The sequence below is a fragment of the Rana temporaria genome, chromosome 13, assembly GCF_905171775.1.
Source record: "Rana temporaria chromosome 13, aRanTem1.1, whole genome shotgun sequence".
NCBI classification, from domain to species: Eukaryota; Metazoa; Chordata; class Amphibia; order Anura; family Ranidae; genus Rana; species Rana temporaria.
This window is the reverse complement of record NC_053501.1, coordinates 118018702-118039391: the sequence shown is the minus strand read 5'-3', so window position 1 is coordinate 118039391 and position 20690 is coordinate 118018702. Positions and strand designations below refer to the sequence as shown.

Below are 20690 nucleotides of genomic sequence, written 5' to 3'. Positions count from 1 at the left end.
AACGGCAGCTCAGAAGCTACAAAGAGAGCTACAGCGTTTATCCGGCAGCAACAAGCCTTGGCTGCAAATACACAGTGATTCCTAAAACACCCCCCCCTCCCCTCCCTTTCCCCGACCCCATAATTGTTTGCCAGACCTCTGCGCTGGTAGATACTCTCTATATATCTATATTTTATATATATATATATATATCTCTATTTAATTCTACTATTTGGTTGTTGTTGGTGCAAAAATACATAAAGAAGTGGCGTGTGCTCAAGTCTAACGCAGGTTCGATGAACATGGCGCATCGAGAGACCGGTTAATTTGCCGCCACAACCCCCCCCCCCCAAAAAAAAAGCCTTTGGGACACACTCTCGGGTGCCCCCTTTTTGCGTGGAATTTGTCTGATACAGCAGTTTGTTGAGTATAAACGTAGCATTCATATGCCAAGCACAGAATTTCAGAGTGTGAAAGCACAAAGGAATTCCAGTTCTGTTTTTTTTTTTTCCCGGCAAGCCCCGCTGATGATTTCTTTCGATTTCTTCATCCAACGTGGTTAACCACTATTGGATCGTTCTGGGTTTTTTTTTTTTTTGTGAAACTTCTGCGGGGGGTGCACTTGGTTGTGACATTAACCACCTTCAATGTGCAGGCACTTGATTTTTTTTTTTTTTAGACGTCTGGAGAAAGGAAGAAGAACAGGTCATGAATTTGAAGGTTTCTTCGATCTTGCCATCAGCGGCGTTAGCCCCCTATGGAAGTGCCCGGACGTTGGAGGGCAATAGAAGAATGGAAAAAAGGGGCAACATCAGGAAGAGATCAAGAGAACGTGTCAACTTGGAGGAAGTAGGGTTGATAACCCTTGTTGGCTCCGCTAAGCATCGCAGGTCACTTGGCAGTGAATGAGTGGACCTTCTCCCAACTTCTCGAAGGTGTTCTGCTCCTTGACCGGTAGCCCCGTCACAAGGGCAAGCTGCTTTTCTAGGTTAAAGGCTATCCCATGTTAGCTGAGGAATACATGATGTTTTTTTTTTTTTTTTTTTTTTTTGGAAGCCAGCAGTCCCCGGAATCCTCTCCTAAATATTCCTACCGAGGGCACACGTAAGTTTTGGGGGTTCTACCACCCCAGGCCAGGTCTTTTTCCTCTGCCCCACTCAGCAGCTGCTGGAGCTGGTGTGTGGCGTCGGAAAAGACGCCGAGCTTATCCCCATGGGGCTGTCGGAGAGAGGGGTTTGTGGCGTTCCCACCGCTACCCCCAGTCCCCGGGACTCCAGGACCACAGAGAGCAGGTGCTGCTGCTGTTTTTGGAGGGCATCCACGATGAGGACGGGAAGAGTGTTGAAGGTGGAAGTGATCTGGTCCAGCTTGGTCTCCAGGCTGCCAATCTGCTTCTCCAAGTCCTCGCTGCGGTCGTTCAGCTCCGTTATGAGGTCGTACATCACACTTTGCATCTGCAGAGGTTTGGGAACAAAACAACACTGGTCAGCGATTGTTCATAAAGCCTAAAGTTTTGAAGAAACATATATAGGTAGATTCACAAAGAGTTAGGCCGGCTTATCAGTAGATAAGCCGATCTAACTCAGAATCTACGCCGACTTATGTTTAAGTGTATTCTCAATCAGAGATATGCTTGCGCCGTCCTATCTTAGGTTGCAATATTGAGGCTGGCCGCTAGGTGGCGCTTCCATTGCGGTCGGCGTAGAATATGTAAATTAGTAGATATGCCGATTCACGAACGTACGCCCAGCCGCCGCAGTACATTTACGCCGTTTCCGTAAGGCAATATCAGGCCTAAAGTTATTCCATCTTGTAGATGGAATAGTAATGTTAAAGTATGGACGCCGTTCCCGCTTCGAAATTCGAAATTTTTACGTCGTTTGCGTAAAAATCGTCCGTGAGTAGGGATTTACGTCCACGTCGAAATCAATAGGCCCGTGCGGCGTACTTAGCCGCAATGCACACTGGGAAATGTAGGCGCCCCGGCGCATGCGCAGTTTAAAAAAACTTCAAAATCGTAAGGTCAAGCCCCATTAACATAAAACACGCCCCCTTAGACACATTTGAATTAGGCGCCCTTACACCCGCCCGCTTTAGGCTACGCCGCCATAACTTAGCAGGCAAGTACTTTGAGAATCAAGTACATGCCTAGCTAACTTACCGCGGCGTAGCCTAAACACGCTAAGCTACGCCGCCGCAAGTTTAATCCACTCTACCTGAATCTACCTAATAGTATGGCTGTTTAATATATAACGGAAATACAAAAAGAGGGGTGAACCCTAGGGGTAGCCCCAGGTCAGACTTTAATGGCACAGTAAACAATGATGATATGGAAAAATATATTATTTAATAAGACATAAACACATACATGGTATACAAAAAGACATACAAAAATGGTAAAAATCATATATATGAAACTACATAATGATAATATGATGTGAGCTTAAGTGCATCAACGCGTTTCGCCGGCTTCTTCAGGATGCAGCCGGCGATTCCCTACACCAGGGATATGCATTAGTGGACCTCCAGATGTTGCAGAACTACAAGTCCCATGAGGCATAGCAAGACTCTGACAGCCACAAGCATGACACCCAGAGGCAGAGGCATGATGGGACTTGTAGTTTTGCAACAGCTGGAGGTCCTCTAATTGCATAACCCTGCCCTACACCATAAGAATAATCATAGCGGCTGTTTCGCCACTTGATCGTTCTTATGAGAGGCGAGAGGGGACTCCCCTCACTCCTGCCGCCCTCCGGTGCTTCTACCCACTCACCGCTGCGATTGGAGAGTCGGAGAACGGATCTGCCGACCCCAAATCACTAAGTGGAGATGCCGTTGGGTTTAAAGTTCATAGGTCAAAGGTCAGTTAAGATTAGGGTTGAGAGTTAGGGGTTAGGGTTTGCCATTGAAGAATAAGGCTAGGACTCAGGAATTAGAACAGGGACCTCCCCCAGAGGTCAAAGGTCAGAAGGCAGGATCCCAAAGGTCACGGGGCGTGGCTGACCCACCCCCACCAAAGTGTACCGCCTACCCCTACTGCAGAGTGCATGAGCATCATGGGAATTGTAGTTCCAAAACATCTGGGGAGCGAAGGTTTGCCATCACTGCTCTAGTGTCTCAAAGCACTTACGCCGACGTATCTCGAGATACGCCGCGTAAGTGTAACTATGCGCCGTCGTATCTGTGCGCCGTGCCCACAATCTTAGATACGCCTGAAAATAGGCTTCCTACGACCGACGTAACTTGCCTACGCCGTCATATAGTGGGCGCATATTTACGGCGGGCGCATTGGCCGCTCCCATAGATTTTCTATGCACATATGCAAATGAGGGAGATACGCCGATTCACAAACGTAGTTGCGCCCGGCGCATTATATACGCGGTTTGCATAAGTCGTGCGTCCGGCGTAAAGTTATTCCCCATATAGGAGGCGCAACTCATGCAAAGGTATGGACCAGGGAACACAAGCTGTCGTATCTTTTGTCGTTTAGGTTGTACGTGAATATGACTAGGCGTAGGTTATGTTCACGTCGTAGGCAGTGATCTTAGGCAGTTGTCTCAACGTGATTCTGGGATGCCGCCACGGGACGGCGCATGCGCCGTTCATTTTAAGTACTTCTATGGCGCTTGGCCCATCATTTGCATGGGGTCACGCTTCATTAGCATGGCTCACGCCCACTTCCAACTACGCCGGCTTACGCCGAGGAAACCCAGCGTATCTTTAAGAGCGAGTGGGAGCAAGTGCTTTGTGAATTCAGTGCTTGCCTCTGTGCGCTGCGCCGGCGTAGCGTAAAAGAGATACGCTACGGCGGCATAAATATGCGCCGATGTATGTGAATCCGGGCCATAATGTTTTGAGTAATTTTCTAGCAAAACACTTATGATTTTTCCATGAAGGAGAGGAGTGCCAGAATAGGCCCGGCATGGAAGTGGTTAAAAACGTTCCAAGAAACATTCGATCGCGACACTAGAACTGATGGCCGTAGAGAAGGTTTTGTTCTGCATTTGTCTAGACCAGAAATGCTGAAGCAACGGAAGACCTCCAAGTGTTTCTTGACACCCGACCCCAATTGACCGTACAGACTGGCGCACACTTACCTTTGAGAGATCCACCAAAGTGTTGGCTTGGTCGCTCAACTTTCTTTGTTCCATCTTCACACTCCGTAATCTGCAAAAAAAAAATGTTTCAATTCACTTACTGTTGACTCACTACCTGTTGGAAGACCCTTCTAAGCGTCGGCCACACTTTTGCCGCGTACACACGGTCGGAATTTCCAACAACAAATGTTCGATGGGAGCTTTTGGTTCGGAAATTCCGACCGTGTGTAGGCTCCATCGGGCAATTTGCTGTCGGAATTTCCGACAACAAAAATTTGAGCTCTGGTTCTCAAATTTTCGGACAACAAAATCAGTTTTTGGTAAATTGCGATCGTGTGTGGAAAATTCCGACGCACACAAAATTCGATGCAATGGAGATGGCACATTCGTCACACCGTAATGGACTGAAAAGCACAAGGACGAAAAGCACGAGGCCTGAAAAGCGCGAATCGTCTCTCAGCAAACTTCTACTAACACGACTGGTATTGAACTTCCCTTTAACCGCTTAAGGACCGCCTCCTGCACATATACGTCGGCAGAATGGCACGGCTGGGCACAAGCACGTACAGGTACGTCCTCTTTAAGTGCTCAGCCGTGGGTCGCGGGCGTGCGCCCGCGACCCAGTCTGAAACTCCGTGACCGCGGGACTACTTGAGCTACTGAACTGTATGAACAACTGGCTTCTTTCTTCAAAATGGAACAAAGGTCTACAGTTTTGTGAGATCCCCACTCCCCAACCATGCACCTATTTTTTTTGGAAAACCCAATTTATACGTACCTCAAATCCTGAGCTCTCATAGATGGTCAAACGATGTCACAAGCCCTTTTCCTTTTCTTTTTACATGTCTCTGTAGTAAAACCATGTTGTTTACAGAGGTCAATACCTCAAGCTAACATTTACACACGAAGCTGAATACATCGTAGGATAGACCTGCATGTGGTTAATCAGACAATGCAAGTCCCAAAGCAGTCAGCTCTTTAGCTACACCATGGTGCTTTGGTAATCCTTAGTCATGTATTACATTGGTATAGTTTATCGGTAAAACAGACATTGCATTGAGAGGAGTCACAGGGAAAAGGTCATTGGTGGTGAAGGATTCTACTCACTGATGAATGGCTTGCAGAAACTTCCTCTGGTGCTTGCGGACTTTGGCATGGTCAATCTTCTTTATTAGTTTGGTGTGCTTGTAAATGAGCCATGTTTCTCGCAGGACATTCGCTGCCGCGTTCTTTATCTGCAAGGTGGGTATAAAATGTTAGAATTTAGGATTCCCAAGGTACAAAGCCCTCACCTGCCCTGATCACATTGCACCCTTAGCATCACGTGTACAGTAGCTGCGTTTGATGGGCACAGTGAGGCTGCAATTGATGTTTTTTTTTTTATCAGTTTGTTTGCGCCCCCCCAAAAGTTTTGAGCACCAGCCGCCATTGAACGTAACCCTTCACTGGAGACACCTGAACTTACTGGCCCAGATTCAGGTAGATCCGAGCAATATTTGCGTGGGCAAAGAGCAAATATTTTTCTCTGCGCCCACGCAAATATTGCGTTTTGCCCGCGATTCACGGAGCAGTTGCTCCGTAAATTGCGCGGGCGCTATGCTAAACAGCCGGGCGTAAGGCTGCCTAATGTAAATGATCCCGCCGGGGGCGGGAATCATTTAAATTAGGCGCGCTCCCGCGCCGAGCGAACAGCGCATGCTCCGTCGGGAAACTTTCCCGACGTGCATTGCGGCAAATGACGTCGCAAGGACGTCATTTGCTTCTATGTGAACGTGAATGTCGTCCAGCGCCATTCACGAATCACTTACGTAAACGACGTGAAATTTAAATTTCACGAGCGGGAAGCGCAGCTATACTTTAGCATTGGCTGCCCCTGCTACAGCAGGAGCAACCTTGCGCTAAAGTTGCCGTACGGAAACTCCGTACCTTGCGTGCTCAGGGCCCGCGCAACTTTTGTGAATCGGTGGTAGTATGCAATTTGCATACTATACGCCGATCACAATGGCCGCGCCCCCTAGCGGCCAACGCAAGAATGCAGCCTGGGATGTGAAGGCATAAGGAGGCTTATGTCTGTCACATCCTAGGCTGCAGTCGGTGTAACGAGGTTCCTGAATCAGGAGCACTCGTTACATCGGAGCAAGTAAGCCCTTGCGCCGCGCAACCTATGGTTGTGCGGGCGCAAGTGCTTCTTGAATCTGGGCCAGTGTTTTTAAAAGAGGCTCAACATATTTTTGGCCATCTAGGTGCGTGGCCTCCCCTCTACAAAACAGTTTTTGTGATACCGACTCTTACCAGCAGAGGGCATCAGGCTACCAGCTGAAAAAGGAGAAGGCTGTGAGGTCAACGTTTGACTTTTTAACCGTTTAATTGATCTATAATAGTTTATCCACCTGCGGGCGCGGGTGTTGGGGTTCCCCCTTTTATGAATGTTTCATTCTGCACTTGTCTTGGTATTTGTTATTAATATGTTTAGGTTATAACCAAGACCAAGATGGAGGAGACCATGATGGAGAAGAGGTGATACCAGCTGCAATTAGTGCCATGCAGTGCGAAAAGTCTACCGACCATTATTAATACTTTGTCCTAAAACTACTTTTCTTTTTATATTATTAAAAGGTCAAGTTGCTCCCAAACCGACTAATAGTGGACCTGTGGCTTTGCCTATTTGCTGCACTCCCCAACCGGGTCAAAGACAAGGATAGAAGAAGTGGCCACCTTGGGCACCCCTGCAGGAGGTAGAGGAGAAAATGGGGCACAAAAAGGACAGGACCTGGAACCTATGCTGCTGAAGTGGCCCACAAGTCACGTTGAGGGGGGAGGGGCACAGTTTGACCCTTTTGCCATGGGTGCTAAAGGATCGGCAATACCCAGCCCCTCCATTACTCCATCAAAACCATTGCAAATACACAGTACTTTCAGGTATGGGGGTGCATGTGAGCTCCTCCAAGCATGCATGCCCGATCTCCAACCCCGAACACTGTCATGTGAGGAAGGTGGGGAGGTCATCAACCTTTTTTGAACTCCCCCACAATCCTACATGGAGCTTACACAGAGACAGGCTATTTTGGGGTTTGGGGATGCACGTGAGCTCCTCCCAGCATGCAATGCCCAGTCGCCATCCCTGAACACCCACCTTTCCACATGGAGCTTACACAGAGATTGACTCTGGGGGTTTGGGAGGTGCTCATGAGCTCCTTTCAGCATTCAATGTCCAATTGCCAGCCCTGAACACTGTCCTGTGAGGAAGCTGGTGATATCTTCAACCTTGTGTAAGTTCCCCCACCATCCTACATGGAGCTTACACAGAGATTGACTCTTTGGGGGTTTGAGGGTGCACGTGAGCTCCTCCCAGCATGCAATGCCCAATCTCCAGCCAGAACACTGTCATGTGAGGAAGGTGGTGAGGTCATCAACCTTGTGTAAGCTCCCCTGGCCACCATCATATATGGAGCTTACACAGAGTTGGACTCCTTAGGTGTATGGGCGTGCATGTGAGCTCCTCCAAGCATGCAATGCCCAATCGCCATCCATGAACACTGTCATGTGAGGAAGGTGGTGAGGTCATCAACCTTGTGTAGGCTCCCCCACCATCCTACATGGAGCTTACACAGAGATTGACTCTGGGGGTTGGGGGGTGCACGTGAGCTCCTTTCAGCAAGAAATGCCCAATCGCCAGCCCTGAACACTGTCATGTGAGGAAGGTAGTGAGGTCATCAACCTTGTGTAGGCTCCCCCACCATCCTACATGGAGCTTACACGGAGATTGACTCTGGGGGTTGGGGGGTGCACGTGAGCTCCTTTCAGCAAGAAATGCCCAATCGCCAGCGCTGAACACTGTCATGTGAGGAAGGTGGTGAGGTCATCAACCTTGTGTGAGCTCCCCCAACATCCTACATGGAGCTTGCACCGAGATCCTTGGGGGTATGAGGGTGCACGTAAGCTCCTCCAAGCATGCAATACCCAATCTCCAGCCAGAACACTGTAATGGAAGGTGGTCCCCCACAATCCTACATGGAGCTTACACAGAGATTGACTCCTTTGGGGTATTGGTATGCATGTGAGCTCCTCCCAGCATGCAATGCCAAATTGCCATCCCTGAACATCCACCATCCTACATGGCGCTTACACGGAGATTGACTTTGGGGGTGCATGTGCAAGCAATGCCCAATCGCTATCCCTGAACACTGTCCTATGAGGAAGGTGGTGATATCTTCAACCTTGTGTAAGCTCCCCCACCATCCTATATGGAGCTTACACAGAGATGGACTCCTTAGGAGTATGGGGATGCATGTGAGCTTCTCCCAGTATGGAATGCCCAATCATGACCCCCGAACACTGTCATGTGAGGAAGGTGGTGAGATCATCAACCTCGGTACATCCCCTCACCATCCTACATGGAGCTTACACAGAGATTGACTCTTTGGGGGTTTGGGGGTGCACGTGATCTCCTCCCAATCGCCAGCCCTGAACACTGTCCTATGAGGAAAGTTGTGAAGTCATCAACCTTGTGTAAGCTCCTCCACCACCATATATGGAGCTTACACAGACACAGAGATTGACTCCTTGAGGAATGGAGCTTTATAAATGGGCTGGCGGGTGTACTAGTAGGAGACCTTTCACTTCTGCCTTGAATAAGACATGTGATAGAGTCTCTCTAGTCTTGGGGTGTTTAAACAGCAACTGACTAAAATATTTAAAATCCCATGCCAGCAGGGCCGATCCTGGGCGGGTGCACGGTGTGCAGTGCACCCAGGCGCCCCAGTGGGGGGGCGGCAGAGTGCTCCCCTCCCTCCTTCTCTCTGTGTGCTTTGTTTTGAAATGCCCGGTGTTCCGGCGGCGACAGGGGCGTGCTGAGCATTCACGTCAGCTTACTTGCTACTCTGGGGACAGCTGGTAGCGGCCATTGCTTCTATCTACATATACTGCCCAGGGGCAGGGCTGGACTGGGACAGAAATTTGGCCCTTGACTTCATCCAGACCGGCCCACTTTGACAGGTCTCTCCCATGGTGGCCGAACAACTCCCGCACCCCCCCGGCCACCCAAGCCCCCTCTCCCCCTTCACTAGCCACTAACCGTTCTACTTTATTAGAGTAGAATGGCTGGTACTGGTACTCTTATAGGCAGTACCAGTGGGGAAGCTAGACATTATTTCACCCGGGGCAAAGAATCAGTTTGGTGCCCCCCCTTATGGGACAAGATTAGGCAGAAGTGAGAAACTCCCAGGCCATAGCTGTTGAGTCAGCTGTCTGTCCCCTCCCCCATGCTCCTCTGTCATCCCCCATGTTCCTCTGTCGCCCCCCCTGCTCCTCCGGTCCTCCCCCTGCTTCTTTGTTCCCCCCAGGTGAGCGCTGCGGGGAGGGAGAAGAGGTGAGTGCTGCAGGGAGGGAGAGACCGAGGAGCAGAGGGGGCGGCATTCCGCTGTCACTGAAGCCAGCCCACTGAGCCATCGGCCCACCGGGAAACTCCCTGTAGTCCCAATGGCCAGTCCATCCCTGCCCAGGGGTGACATCTCTGATCATGAGTTGTCAGCTGCGCGCTCCCCTGCCTTGGGGGGTTTGACAGAGAATGCAGCTAGAGCGGTGAGACTCCTGAGAGAGTTCAGATGTGGAGACCAATACCTGATATGGCTTGCAGTGTGCCTGTTTTTCTTATTTTATTAATAAATCCAATATTTTGAGGGGCTCACATTTATCATCCCTCCTTGCCCCCCCCCCCCCAATTACTCACCCGTTTCGTTAGCTGCGTGTCCATCATGAAGTTATGGACGTGTTTTTCCGCTTTGGTGAGTTCCAACTTTCGAGCGACGACGGCGACCACTAAGGCAGTGCAGCCGGCACCCTGAAGGGGGCGACAAACAGTTTAAAAAGAATTACTGATTGATGTAGAAACAGTTATTGACAACTGTGAATTGCACAAGAGAAGGACAAAGAATGCAACAACAAAAAAAAACATAGAAATAAATATATGAGCAAGTGCATGTGATAGACTAAAAAAGTGCATGTGATAGACTAACACTGAACTAAACACATAATACAAAGGTAGAGAAAAAACGAGCTGCAAAGCCACTAACAGCGACCATAAAAAAGCGGCTGTACAAAACGCGCTTTTAGTCGCTTGTTGCCTTGGCGTTAATGCACGTTTAGCCGCAGTTTCCTGTGAGAGCCGTCTTTTATCTGACTTTCAGGCAGCCCATTGATTTAAATAGAAGTCGCATGCAAGTCGGATCATTATGATCCGACTTGTGGTGCGACCTGTGCTCTGGAGGATCTTGAAGGGGAACCCCACGCAAAAATAAAAACAAAAAAACGGCATGGGGTCCCCCCCCGAAAATACATACCAGGTCCACCCCAAAACGATACCAGACCTTTTGGTCTGGTATGGATTTTGAGGGAAACCCCCCCAAAAAAGGCGCCCCCCCAAAAAAATCCATACCAGACCCATACCCGAGCATGCACCTCAGCAGGTCATGAAAGGGAGGCCACATGCCCTCATACCAGGCCACACGCCCTCAACATGGGGGGTGCTTTGCCTTCCATGTTGATGGGGACAAGGGTCGACAACCCTGGGCGGTGGTTGTGGGGGTCTGCAGGCGGGGGGCTTGTCGGAATCCCACCCCCCCCATTGTGAATGAGTATAGGGTACCCTGTACCCCTACCTGGTCTGGTATGGATTTTGAGGGAAAACTCCACGGCAAAAAAAAAAAGGCATGGGGCCCCCCCAAAAAAATTAATACCAGAACCTTACCCGAGCATGCAGCCCAGCAGGTAAGGAAAGGCAGGGGACGAGCGAGCGCCCCCCCCTTCTGGACAATACCAGGCCACACGCCCTCAAAATAGGGGGGGTGCTTTGGAGCAGGGGGGCTCCTTCCATGTTGACTGGGACAAGGGCCTCTTCCTGACAACCCTGGGCAGTGGTTGTGGGGGTCTGCAGGGGGCTTGTAAGAATCTAGAGGCCCCCCTAACAAGGGGGCCCCCAGATCCCGCCCCCCATGTGAATGAGTATGGGGTATTGGTAGAGTATTGGTCTAGTATGGATTTTGAGGGAAAACTCTATGGCAAAAAAAAAGGCGTGCCCCCCAAAAAATACATACCAGACCCTTACCCAAGCATGCAGCCCAGCAGGTCAGGAAAAGGAGGGGACGAGCGAGCGCCCCCCCTCCTGGACCATACCAGGCCACATGCCCTCAACATGGGGGGGTGCTTTGGAGCAGGGGGGGCTCTGGTGGGGGGGAAGGCTTCTTCTATGTTGATGGGGACAAGGGCCTCTTCCCGACAACCCTGGGCAGTGGTTGTGGGGGTCTGCAGGCAGGGGGCTTGTTGGAATCTAGAGGCCCCCCTAACAAGGGGGCCCCCAGATCCAGCTCCCCCCTATGTGAATGAGTATGAGTACACTATACCCCTACCCATTCACCCCAAAAAAAAAAACAGTTTAGTGTGAATGAAAACAGGAGATAGTTTTGATAAGTCCTTTGTTAAAAATCTTCCTCGGGTCTTCTCCCTCCAGTTTCCTTCCTCTGGTGCCGTCCTCTCTGCCGCTGGCCCGGTCCTCCTCCGACGCTGTCTCCCGTCGTTTGTGCCAGCTCCGCTCTCTGCCGTTTCTTATATATCCATGGGGCGTGGCCATCCAGGTGACGTAACCGTGAGATTCCCGCCCCTTGTGACCTCACGTGACATCACAAAGGGGCAGGGTCTTACGTTGATGTCACCAGATGGCCCAGGCAAAGTCACTCATCAAATAACTGGAAAAAAAAAACTGCCAACGCGTTTTGGGGTGTGACCGCTCCTTCCTCAGGGTTGACTGATATGGCACAATTAGTAAAATTATTTATATGAAGATTTTGGGAGTGATACAGAATCTGGAATGTATCCATCAGCAAATCTTTGCTCTCTTTCTGGGTTCGGATTCTGAGTAACCCGGGGGTTCTTGTATCACTAGAGCGCCCTCACCAGGGCTATGGAGCCATAGAAAGTGTTTAATATCATACCGGTGTAGTAAAAATTCCTCGGGCCTGTGAAAAAATCGGACCGCGTCACTTCCGGTGCTCGTACGTCAGGAGCGCAGCTGATCGCGGGTCCACGGCGCATGCGCAGCGCAGTGCATGCGCAGATGCTTTTCTTTGGTGCGTGAATATCCTAGACTGGGGTAGGCGGGCAGAGGCGGATCAAGCTAAAATCAGAGACTCAGGTGGGCGGGCGGAGGTGGAGCAAGAGTTTTAATGACATTATCGGCAGCACCGCCTCCAGCCCCGTCCCTAAACACACAGTAGCCTGCTTGGTCCCATGCTATTTTTGGTCCGTGAATGTCATAGACTGGGGTAGGCGGGGCGGAGGCGGAGCAACAGTTTTATTGACATTATCGGCAGCACCGCCTCCAGCCCTGTGTAAACACACAGTAGCCTGCTTGTTCCCGAGGTCGAGAAAAAATATAGAGACCCCCGCCCCCTAGCCTGCTCTGCCCGTCATACGCAGCAGTTGTGCCCACCATATGCAGTCACTTGTGCCCATCATACGCAGCCAGTGTGCCCACCATATGCAGCCACTTGTGCCCGTCATACGCAGCAGTTGTGCCCACCATATGCAGTCACTTGTGCCCATCATACGCAGCCAGTGTGCCCACCATATGCAACCACTTGTACCGGTCATACGCAGCCAGTGTGCCCACCATATGCAGCTACTTGTGCCCGTCATACCCAGCCAGTGTGCCCACCATATGCAGCTACTTGTGCCCATTATACGCAGCCAGTGTGCCCACCATATGCAGCTACTTGTGCCCGTCATACCCAGCCAGTGTGCCGACCATATGCAGCCACTTGTACCCGTCATACGCAACCAGTGTGCCCACCATATGCAGCTACTTGTGCCCATCATACGCAGCCATTGTGCAGCCATTATTGTACACCGGCTTTCCCAGCGTCTCTCTGAGGTCTATTCTGGGCTCCGTACACCCCAAACGTCAGGTGTCAGGAGGTGAATGGGAGAATGGGAATCCCTCCAGAGCAGATTGTTCATCACATGTTCCCTCCCGGTCTGACATTTCACCAGCCCTCCCAATTTTCAGCTTGTAAATTTCCCTGACAAGTCAGCCAGCGGGTCTCCAGAAGCTGCGGCCTGCCTGTCCCCCCAGGGGGGAGTGGAGCCTTTCTATAATGCTTCTTCCCTGCAGCTGCCCGCACTAAATTAGCTGGCTGCAGATTCCATCCGGAGAGGACAGAACTGCCAAACAGACGAGATAAATGTTCCCGGATATCAGTTTTTAGAAAAGAGAAGCGATAAAAAATCACCAAATTTACACCTTTACCTTTCAATGGGAGAGGAACTAATATGCAATCCTGTTACCCGACACATTCACAAAAACCTAGGTGGGTGTATTTATAAAAAAAAATAATAAAAAATCGCATAGTCCAATAAAAATTCTTATACATTCGTTCTGTGTGAAAGGGGGCAAAAAAACCCAAAGGTTATTTCCTGCCCTGGTCGAATGTTTTGCATCAATTTCTAATGGAAAATACCGCATTTGGCCACTAGATGGAACTAAGTATCGTAACTAATTCTTATATTACTTAGCACCATCTAGAGGCCAAATGCAGTATTTTCGTGCTTTAGAAGAACTAATATGCATTCCTATTACCCGACACACTCACAAACCTAGGGCTACTTAAAAAAAAAGTGAAAGTGCATGTTCTGTGCGAATGGAGGAAAAAAAACAAATGTCATTAGGCTATTTCCTGCCCTGGTCGAATGTTTTCCATTGATTTCTAATGGAAAATACCGCATATGGACACTAGATGGACCTAAGTATCATAGGAAATTCTTATAATACTTAGCACCATCTAGAGGCCAAATGCAGTATTTTCTCACTTTAGAAGGACTACTATGCATTCCTGTTAGCCACCACACTCACAAACCTAGGGGGATACTATCATAGTATTATTGGTATCGTAGTATCATTTATATCATAGTATCCTTAGTATCACAGTATTATTTCTATGGTAGTATCATTGGTATCGTACTATTATTTCTGTCGTAGTATCAAAGGTATCAAAATATCATATGAGTATTATTTTTATTGTAGTATCATATCTATCATAGTATCATTAGTATCCCAGTATTATTTTTATTGTAGTATTATATCTATCATAGCATCTCTAGGATCATTGGTATCGTAGTATCAGATCTATCATACTATTATTGGTATTGTAGTACTATTTCTATCATAGTATCATTGGTATCGTAGTATTATTTCTATCGTAGTATCATAGAATTCAAAGTATCATTAGAATCTATGTATTATTTTTGTTGTAGTATCATATCTATCATAGTATCTCTAGTATCATTGGTATCGAAGTATCATTAGTATCTCAGTATTATTTGTATCATAGTAATATGTCTATCATGGTATCATAGCATTATTTGTATCGTAGTATCATTGGTATCGTAGTATTATTTCTGTCATAGTGTCATAGGTATCAAAATATCATTAGTATATGAGTATTATTTTTATTTAAGTATCATATCTATCATAGTATCTCTAGTATCATTGGTATCGAAGTATCATTAGTATCTCAGTATTATTTCTATCATAGTATCATATCTATCATAGTATTATTGGTATTGTAGTACTTTTTCTATCATAGTATCATTGGTATATCAGTATTACTTGTATTTTAGTATCATATCTATCATAGTATCTCTAGTATTGTAGTATTATTTCTATTGTAGTATCATAGGTATCAAAGTATCATTAGTATCTAAGTATTATTTTTGTTGTAGTATCATATCTATCGTAGTATCATTGGTATCTCAGTATTATTTGTATCATTTCTATCATGGTTTCATTGGTATCGTAGTAATATTTCTACCATAGTATCATAGTATTATTTCTATCGTAGTATCATTGGTATCGTAGCATCATATCTATCATAGTATCATTGGTATTTAAGTATCATTAGTATCTCAGTATTATTTGTATTGTCGTATCATTTGTATCATAGTATAATTCCTATCATAGTATCATCATTTGTATCATAGTATAATTCCTATCATAGTATCATATCTATCATAGTATAATTCCTATCATAGTATCATATCTATCATAGTATAATTCCTATCATAGTATCATCATTTGTATCATAGTATAATTCCTATCATAGTATCATATCTATCATAGTATAATTCCTATCATAGTATCATATCTATCATAGTATAATTCCTATCATAGTATCATATCTATCATAGTATAATTCCTATCATAGTATCATATCTATCATAGTATAATTCCTATCATAGTATCATATCTATCATAGTATAATTTCTATCATAGTATCATATCTATCATAGTATAATTTCTATCATAGTATCATAGGTATCAAAGTATCATTAGTATTATTTTTATTGTAGTATCATATCTATCTTAGAAAAAGTACTACAATACCAATGATACTATGATAGAAATAATACCGAGATACTAATGATACTATTTTAGTATTATTGGGTATCGTAGTATCATTTGTATCATAGTATCCTTAGTATCTCTGCATTATTTGTATGGTAGTATCAATGGTATCATAGTACTGTTTCTGTTGTAGTGTCATAGGTATCAAAATATAATTAGTATATGAGTATTATTTTTATTTTAGTATCATATCTATCATAGTATCTCTAGTATCATTGGTATCGTAGTATCAGACCTATCATACTATTATTGGTATTGTAGTACTGTTTCTATCATAGTATCATTGGTATCATAGTATCTCAGTATTACTTGTATTTTAGTATCATATCTATCATAGCATCTCTAGTATCATAGTATCATTAGTATCGTAGTATTATTTATATCGTAGTATCATGGGTATCATTAGTATCTAAGTATTATTTTTGTTGTAGTATTATATCTATCATAGTATCATTAGTATCTCAGTATTATTTGTATCATAGTAATATTTCTATTATAGTATCATTTAGGGTTGTCCCGATACCACTTTTTTAGGACCGAGTACAAGTACCGATACTTTTTTTCAAGTAGTCGCCGATACCGAATACCGATACTTTTTGTCATGTGACCGTTTTCAAACCACAATACAGACCAAAGATATTTTCTTTAGAATTATGAAGAACTGGTACATCATGGTGTGGGGCTGTTTTTTAGCATACGGTACTGGAAAACTACATATCATTGAAGGAGTGATCACTGTCAGTGCAGCTCATCGGTGCCAGTGCCCAAAAGTGCAGCTAGCCAGTGCCACCTATCAGTGCAGATCAGTGCCCATTAGTGCATCAGTGCAGGGAGGCAGCTTATTAGTGCATCTCATCAGTGCCACCCAATCAATGCCAGTGCCACCTATCAGTGCCATCCATTTATGAGTGCCATTCAATCAATGCCAGTGCCACCTATCAGTGCCATCCAATTTGTGTTCGATGTCACAAAAAATAAATAAAGTATTCTATTTTGGTATCGGGAGTATTTGCGCGAGTACGAGTACTAGCGCAAATACTCGGTATCGGTCCCGATACCGATACTGGTATCGGTATCTGGACAACCCTAGTATCATTGGTATTGTAGCATCATATCTATCATAGCATCATTGGTATCCAAATATCATTGGTATCTCAGTATTACTTGTATTTTAGTATCATATCTATCATAGTATCTTTAGTGTTATAGGTATCGAAGTATCATTAGTATCTCAGTATTATTTCTATCGTAGTATCATTGGTATTATAGTATTATTTCTGTCATAGTGTCATAGGTATCAAAATATCATTAGTATATGGGTATTATTTTAATTTTACTATCATATCTATCATAGTATCTCTAGTATCATTGGTATGGTAGTATCAGACCTAACATAGTATTATTGGTATTGTAGTACTATTTCTATCATAATATCATTGGTATCATGGTATCTCTAGTATCATTGGTATTGTAGTATCTCTAGTATCACAGTATTATTGCAGTATCGTAGTATCTCTAGTATGATTGGTATTGTAGTATCTTAGTATCTCTAGTATCACTGGTATTGTAGTATGATTGGTATCGTAGTATCTCTAGTATCACAGTATGATTGGTATTGTAGTACTATTTCTATCATAGTATCATTGGTATTGTAGTATCTCTAGTATCACAGTATGATTAGTGATGTAGTATCGTAGTATCTCTAGTATCATTGGTATTGTAGTATCATATCTATCATAGTATCTCTAGTATCATTGGTATTGTAGTATCAGACCTATCATAGTATTATTAGTATTGTAGTACTATTTCTATCATAGTATCATTGGTATCATAGTATCTCTAGTATCACAGTATACTTAGTATTGTAGTATCTCTAGTATGATTGGTATTGTAGTATTGTAGTATCTCTAGTATCATTGGTATTGTAGTATCTCTAGTATTATTGGTATCGTAGTATCTCTAGTATCACAGTATGATTAGTGATGTAGTATCGTAGTATCTCTAGTATCATTGGTATTGTAGTATCAGACCTATCATAGTATTATTGGTATGGTAGTATCTCTAGTATCACAGTATGATTGGTATTGTAGCATTATTGGTATCATAGTATCTCTAGTATCACAGTATAATTAGTATCATAGTATCTCTAGTATGATTGGTATTGTAGTATCTCTAGTATGATTGGTATTGTAGTATGATTGGTATTGTAGTATCTCTAGTATCACAGTATGATTGGTATTGTAGCATTATTGGTATCATAGTATCTCTAGTATCACAGTATAATTAGTATCATAGTATCTCTAGTATGATTGGTATTGTAGTATCTCTAGTATGATTGGTATTGTAGTATGATTGGTATTGTAGTATCTCTAGTATCACGGTATGGTTGGTATTGTAGTATCTCTAGTATCACAGTATGATTAGTATTGTAGTATTGTAGTATCTCTAGTATGATTGGTCTGCTCCCCCTGTGTTGCGGTTTCCTCGGGGAAAGCCCCAGTCCCCTCACACACACACACTGTCAGGTTAATTGGCATCTGGATGAGCCGGCCGCGGTCTGATTCCCCTGCATGGAGAAGGGGGGAGGGGGGGGGGCTGACAATTCTTACATCCAATGAACTCTCTCTGGACGATCGCTCTCCAAATCCACACCGACGTCACCGACCGCCATCTACACCGATCACAGAGAGGACCCGCCCCTCCACATGAAGGAGGGGGTGGCGGCTACGTGTTTGGTATTAGTACCGGCGGACCTCTCATCAGAGAGACGTTAACATGATGCCCACTAATGTGTCTGAGTCACCCTTCCAGGTACAGAAATCACAGGACTCCCCCCCCCGCCTGACAACGCCGTCATCTTCTCTTCCCTCCAGAAGGGCGGCGCCATCTTCATTCAAGCATCATTCAGGGTCACCAACTACTGAGATGCCGGCTCACAGATGACACAATCCGGTGACTCCCTCTGTGGGTCCAGGTCCGCAGAGTTCCCCCTTACATCAGGGTCCACAGAGTTCCCCCTTACATCAGGGTCTGCAGCATTCCCCTTTATGTCAGGGAACCCTGTGGACTCTGATGTCTTTGGGAACTCTGATGGAACTTTGTTGGACACAGCTTATTAGTGCATCTCATCAGTGCCACCCAATCAATGCCAGTGCCACCTATCAGTGCCATCCATTTGTCTTTGGGAACTCTGATGGAACTTTGTTGGACACTGTTGTAAGGGGGGAACTCAGTGTGATGTAAGGGGGAACTCTGTGGATTTTGATGTAAGGGGGATTCTGATGTTAGAGGGAATTCTATGGACTCGGATGTAATGGGAAAATCTGTGGACTCTGTATGGGGGAACGCTGATGTACTTTAAAGGGAAACTGATGTAAAGGGGGCTCTGGGAACTCTGGTGTCTCTGATGTAAGGGGAAACTCTGTAGATTCTAATATACTGTAAAGGGAAACTCTAAAGTAAAGGGGGCTCTGGGGAATTCTGATTTAAGGGGGAACTCTGTAAAGGCTCCCAGGATCAGTGGGAAGGGCCCTTCATGGTTTCTTGCACCGGGGGCTCTGAAGGTTGTAGTTACCCATCTGGGTCAGAGGTTTGGTTTGGGAGATGATAATCGCTCCGGCACCTCCAGCACTGGATGTATGCAATGGCAAGGGGGTGCTGGGGTGTGATGGAGGTTCTGCTGATGCTGGCTGCTGGGGCATCTTTTGTTACTGGGGGGTAGGGGTGGAACGAAGGATCGGTGCTCGGAGGAGGGTAGAGGTGGAACCAAGGGTCGGTACTCGGAGGTGAGTAGGGGTGGAACGAGGGGTCGGTGCTCGGAGGAGGGTAGGGGTGGAACCAAGGGTCGGTGCTCGGAGGAGGGTAGGGGTGGAACGAAGGGTCGGTGCTCGGGGGTGGGTAGAGGTGGAACCAAGGGTCGGTGCTCGGAGGTGAGTAGGGTGGAACGAAGGGTCGGTGCTCGGAGGAGGGTAGGGGTGGAACCAAGGGTCGGTGCTCAGAGGAGGGTAGAGATGGAACCAAGGGTCGGTGCTCGGAGGTGGGTAGGGGTGGAACCAAGGGTCGGTGCTCAGAGGAGGGTAGAGGTTGAACCAAGGGTCGGTGCTCGGAGGTGGGTAGGGGTGGAACCAAGGGTCGGTGCTCGGAAGAGGGTAGAGGTTGAACCAAGGGTCGGTGCTCGGAGGTGGAACCAAGGGTCTGTGCTCGGGGGTGGGTAGAGGTGGAACCAAGGGTCGGGGCTTGGGGGTGGTTAGAGGTGGAACCAAGGGTCGGTGCTCGGGGGTGGGTAGAGGTGGAACCAAGGGGCGGTGCTCGGAGGTGGGTAGAGGTGGAACCAAGGGTTGGTTCTCGGAGGAGGGTAGAGGTGGAACCAAGGGTCGGTGCTCGGAGGAGGGTAGAGGTTGAACCAAGGGTCAGTGCTCGGAGGTGGGTAGGGGTGGAACCAAGGGTTGGTGCTCTGGGGTGGGTAGAGGTGGAACCAAGGGTCGGTGCTCGGAGGTGGGTAGGGGTGGAACGAAGGGTCGGTGCTTCGGAGGTGGGTAGAGGTTGAACCAAGGGTCGGTGCTCGGGGGTGGGTAGAGGTGGAACCAAGGGTCGGTGCTCGGAGGTGGGTAGGGGTGGAACCAAGGGTCGGTGCTCGGAGGTGGGTAGAGGTGGAACCAAGGGTCGGTGCTCGGAGGTGGGTAGGGGGCGGAGACACCGAGTGATTCAGAAGAGGGGAGGTCCTGCACCTATTCTCCGAGGGGAAAAAAAAACCCGGATAGATGTATGGGAACACCTTTCTAGAACTCTCTCCCCTGAGGCTTCTGTATGTGAGGAGGCCCATGTGAAGGAGTCCTCTCTTTGGACCTGGCCATGTGCTGGGGGGGCCCTGGCCACTAAGCTAGAGCTGAGATGGGGACCTGGACTGCAGAGAGGATCTTCTTGGGTAGAAGCTTCCACCTGGACATGTTGTTCGCCCGGCGGCTCCGATATTTTTGTCCGCCTGCAGGGGATAGAAGTCAGATTAGTGAGCGAGGAAAACGCTGTGACGGCTCCCGAAGGGCCACAGATTTACTCGGCTCCTCTCTGTCCATCAGCATCTATTCTGAGGTTCCTCCCGTAGCGTAGGACCCGCTGCTGCAACAAAATTCCTTTCCTCCTATTTTATGTGAAAACCCTCAAGG

At 46.9% G+C, this 20690-nt stretch overlaps 1 protein-coding gene across 1 annotated transcript in view; it reads right to left on the bottom strand.

Annotated features, from left to right (window-relative positions):
• Positions 1-447: 447 nt before the first annotated feature.
• The window catches only part of KCNN3 (potassium calcium-activated channel subfamily N member 3), an 81360-nt gene continuing 61117 nt past the window's right edge, over positions 448-20690 (bottom strand). The window contains exons 4-7 of the mRNA XM_040332202.1: positions 9805-9915; positions 5184-5311; positions 4077-4146; positions 448-1433 (exon numbers count right to left, since the gene is read on the bottom strand). Coding sequence (XP_040188136.1) covers positions 1137-1433; positions 4077-4146; positions 5184-5311; positions 9805-9915 — 606 coding nt within the window. The 3' untranslated portion in view covers positions 448-1136. The remainder of the gene's footprint in view (positions 1434-4076; positions 4147-5183; positions 5312-9804; positions 9916-20690) is intronic.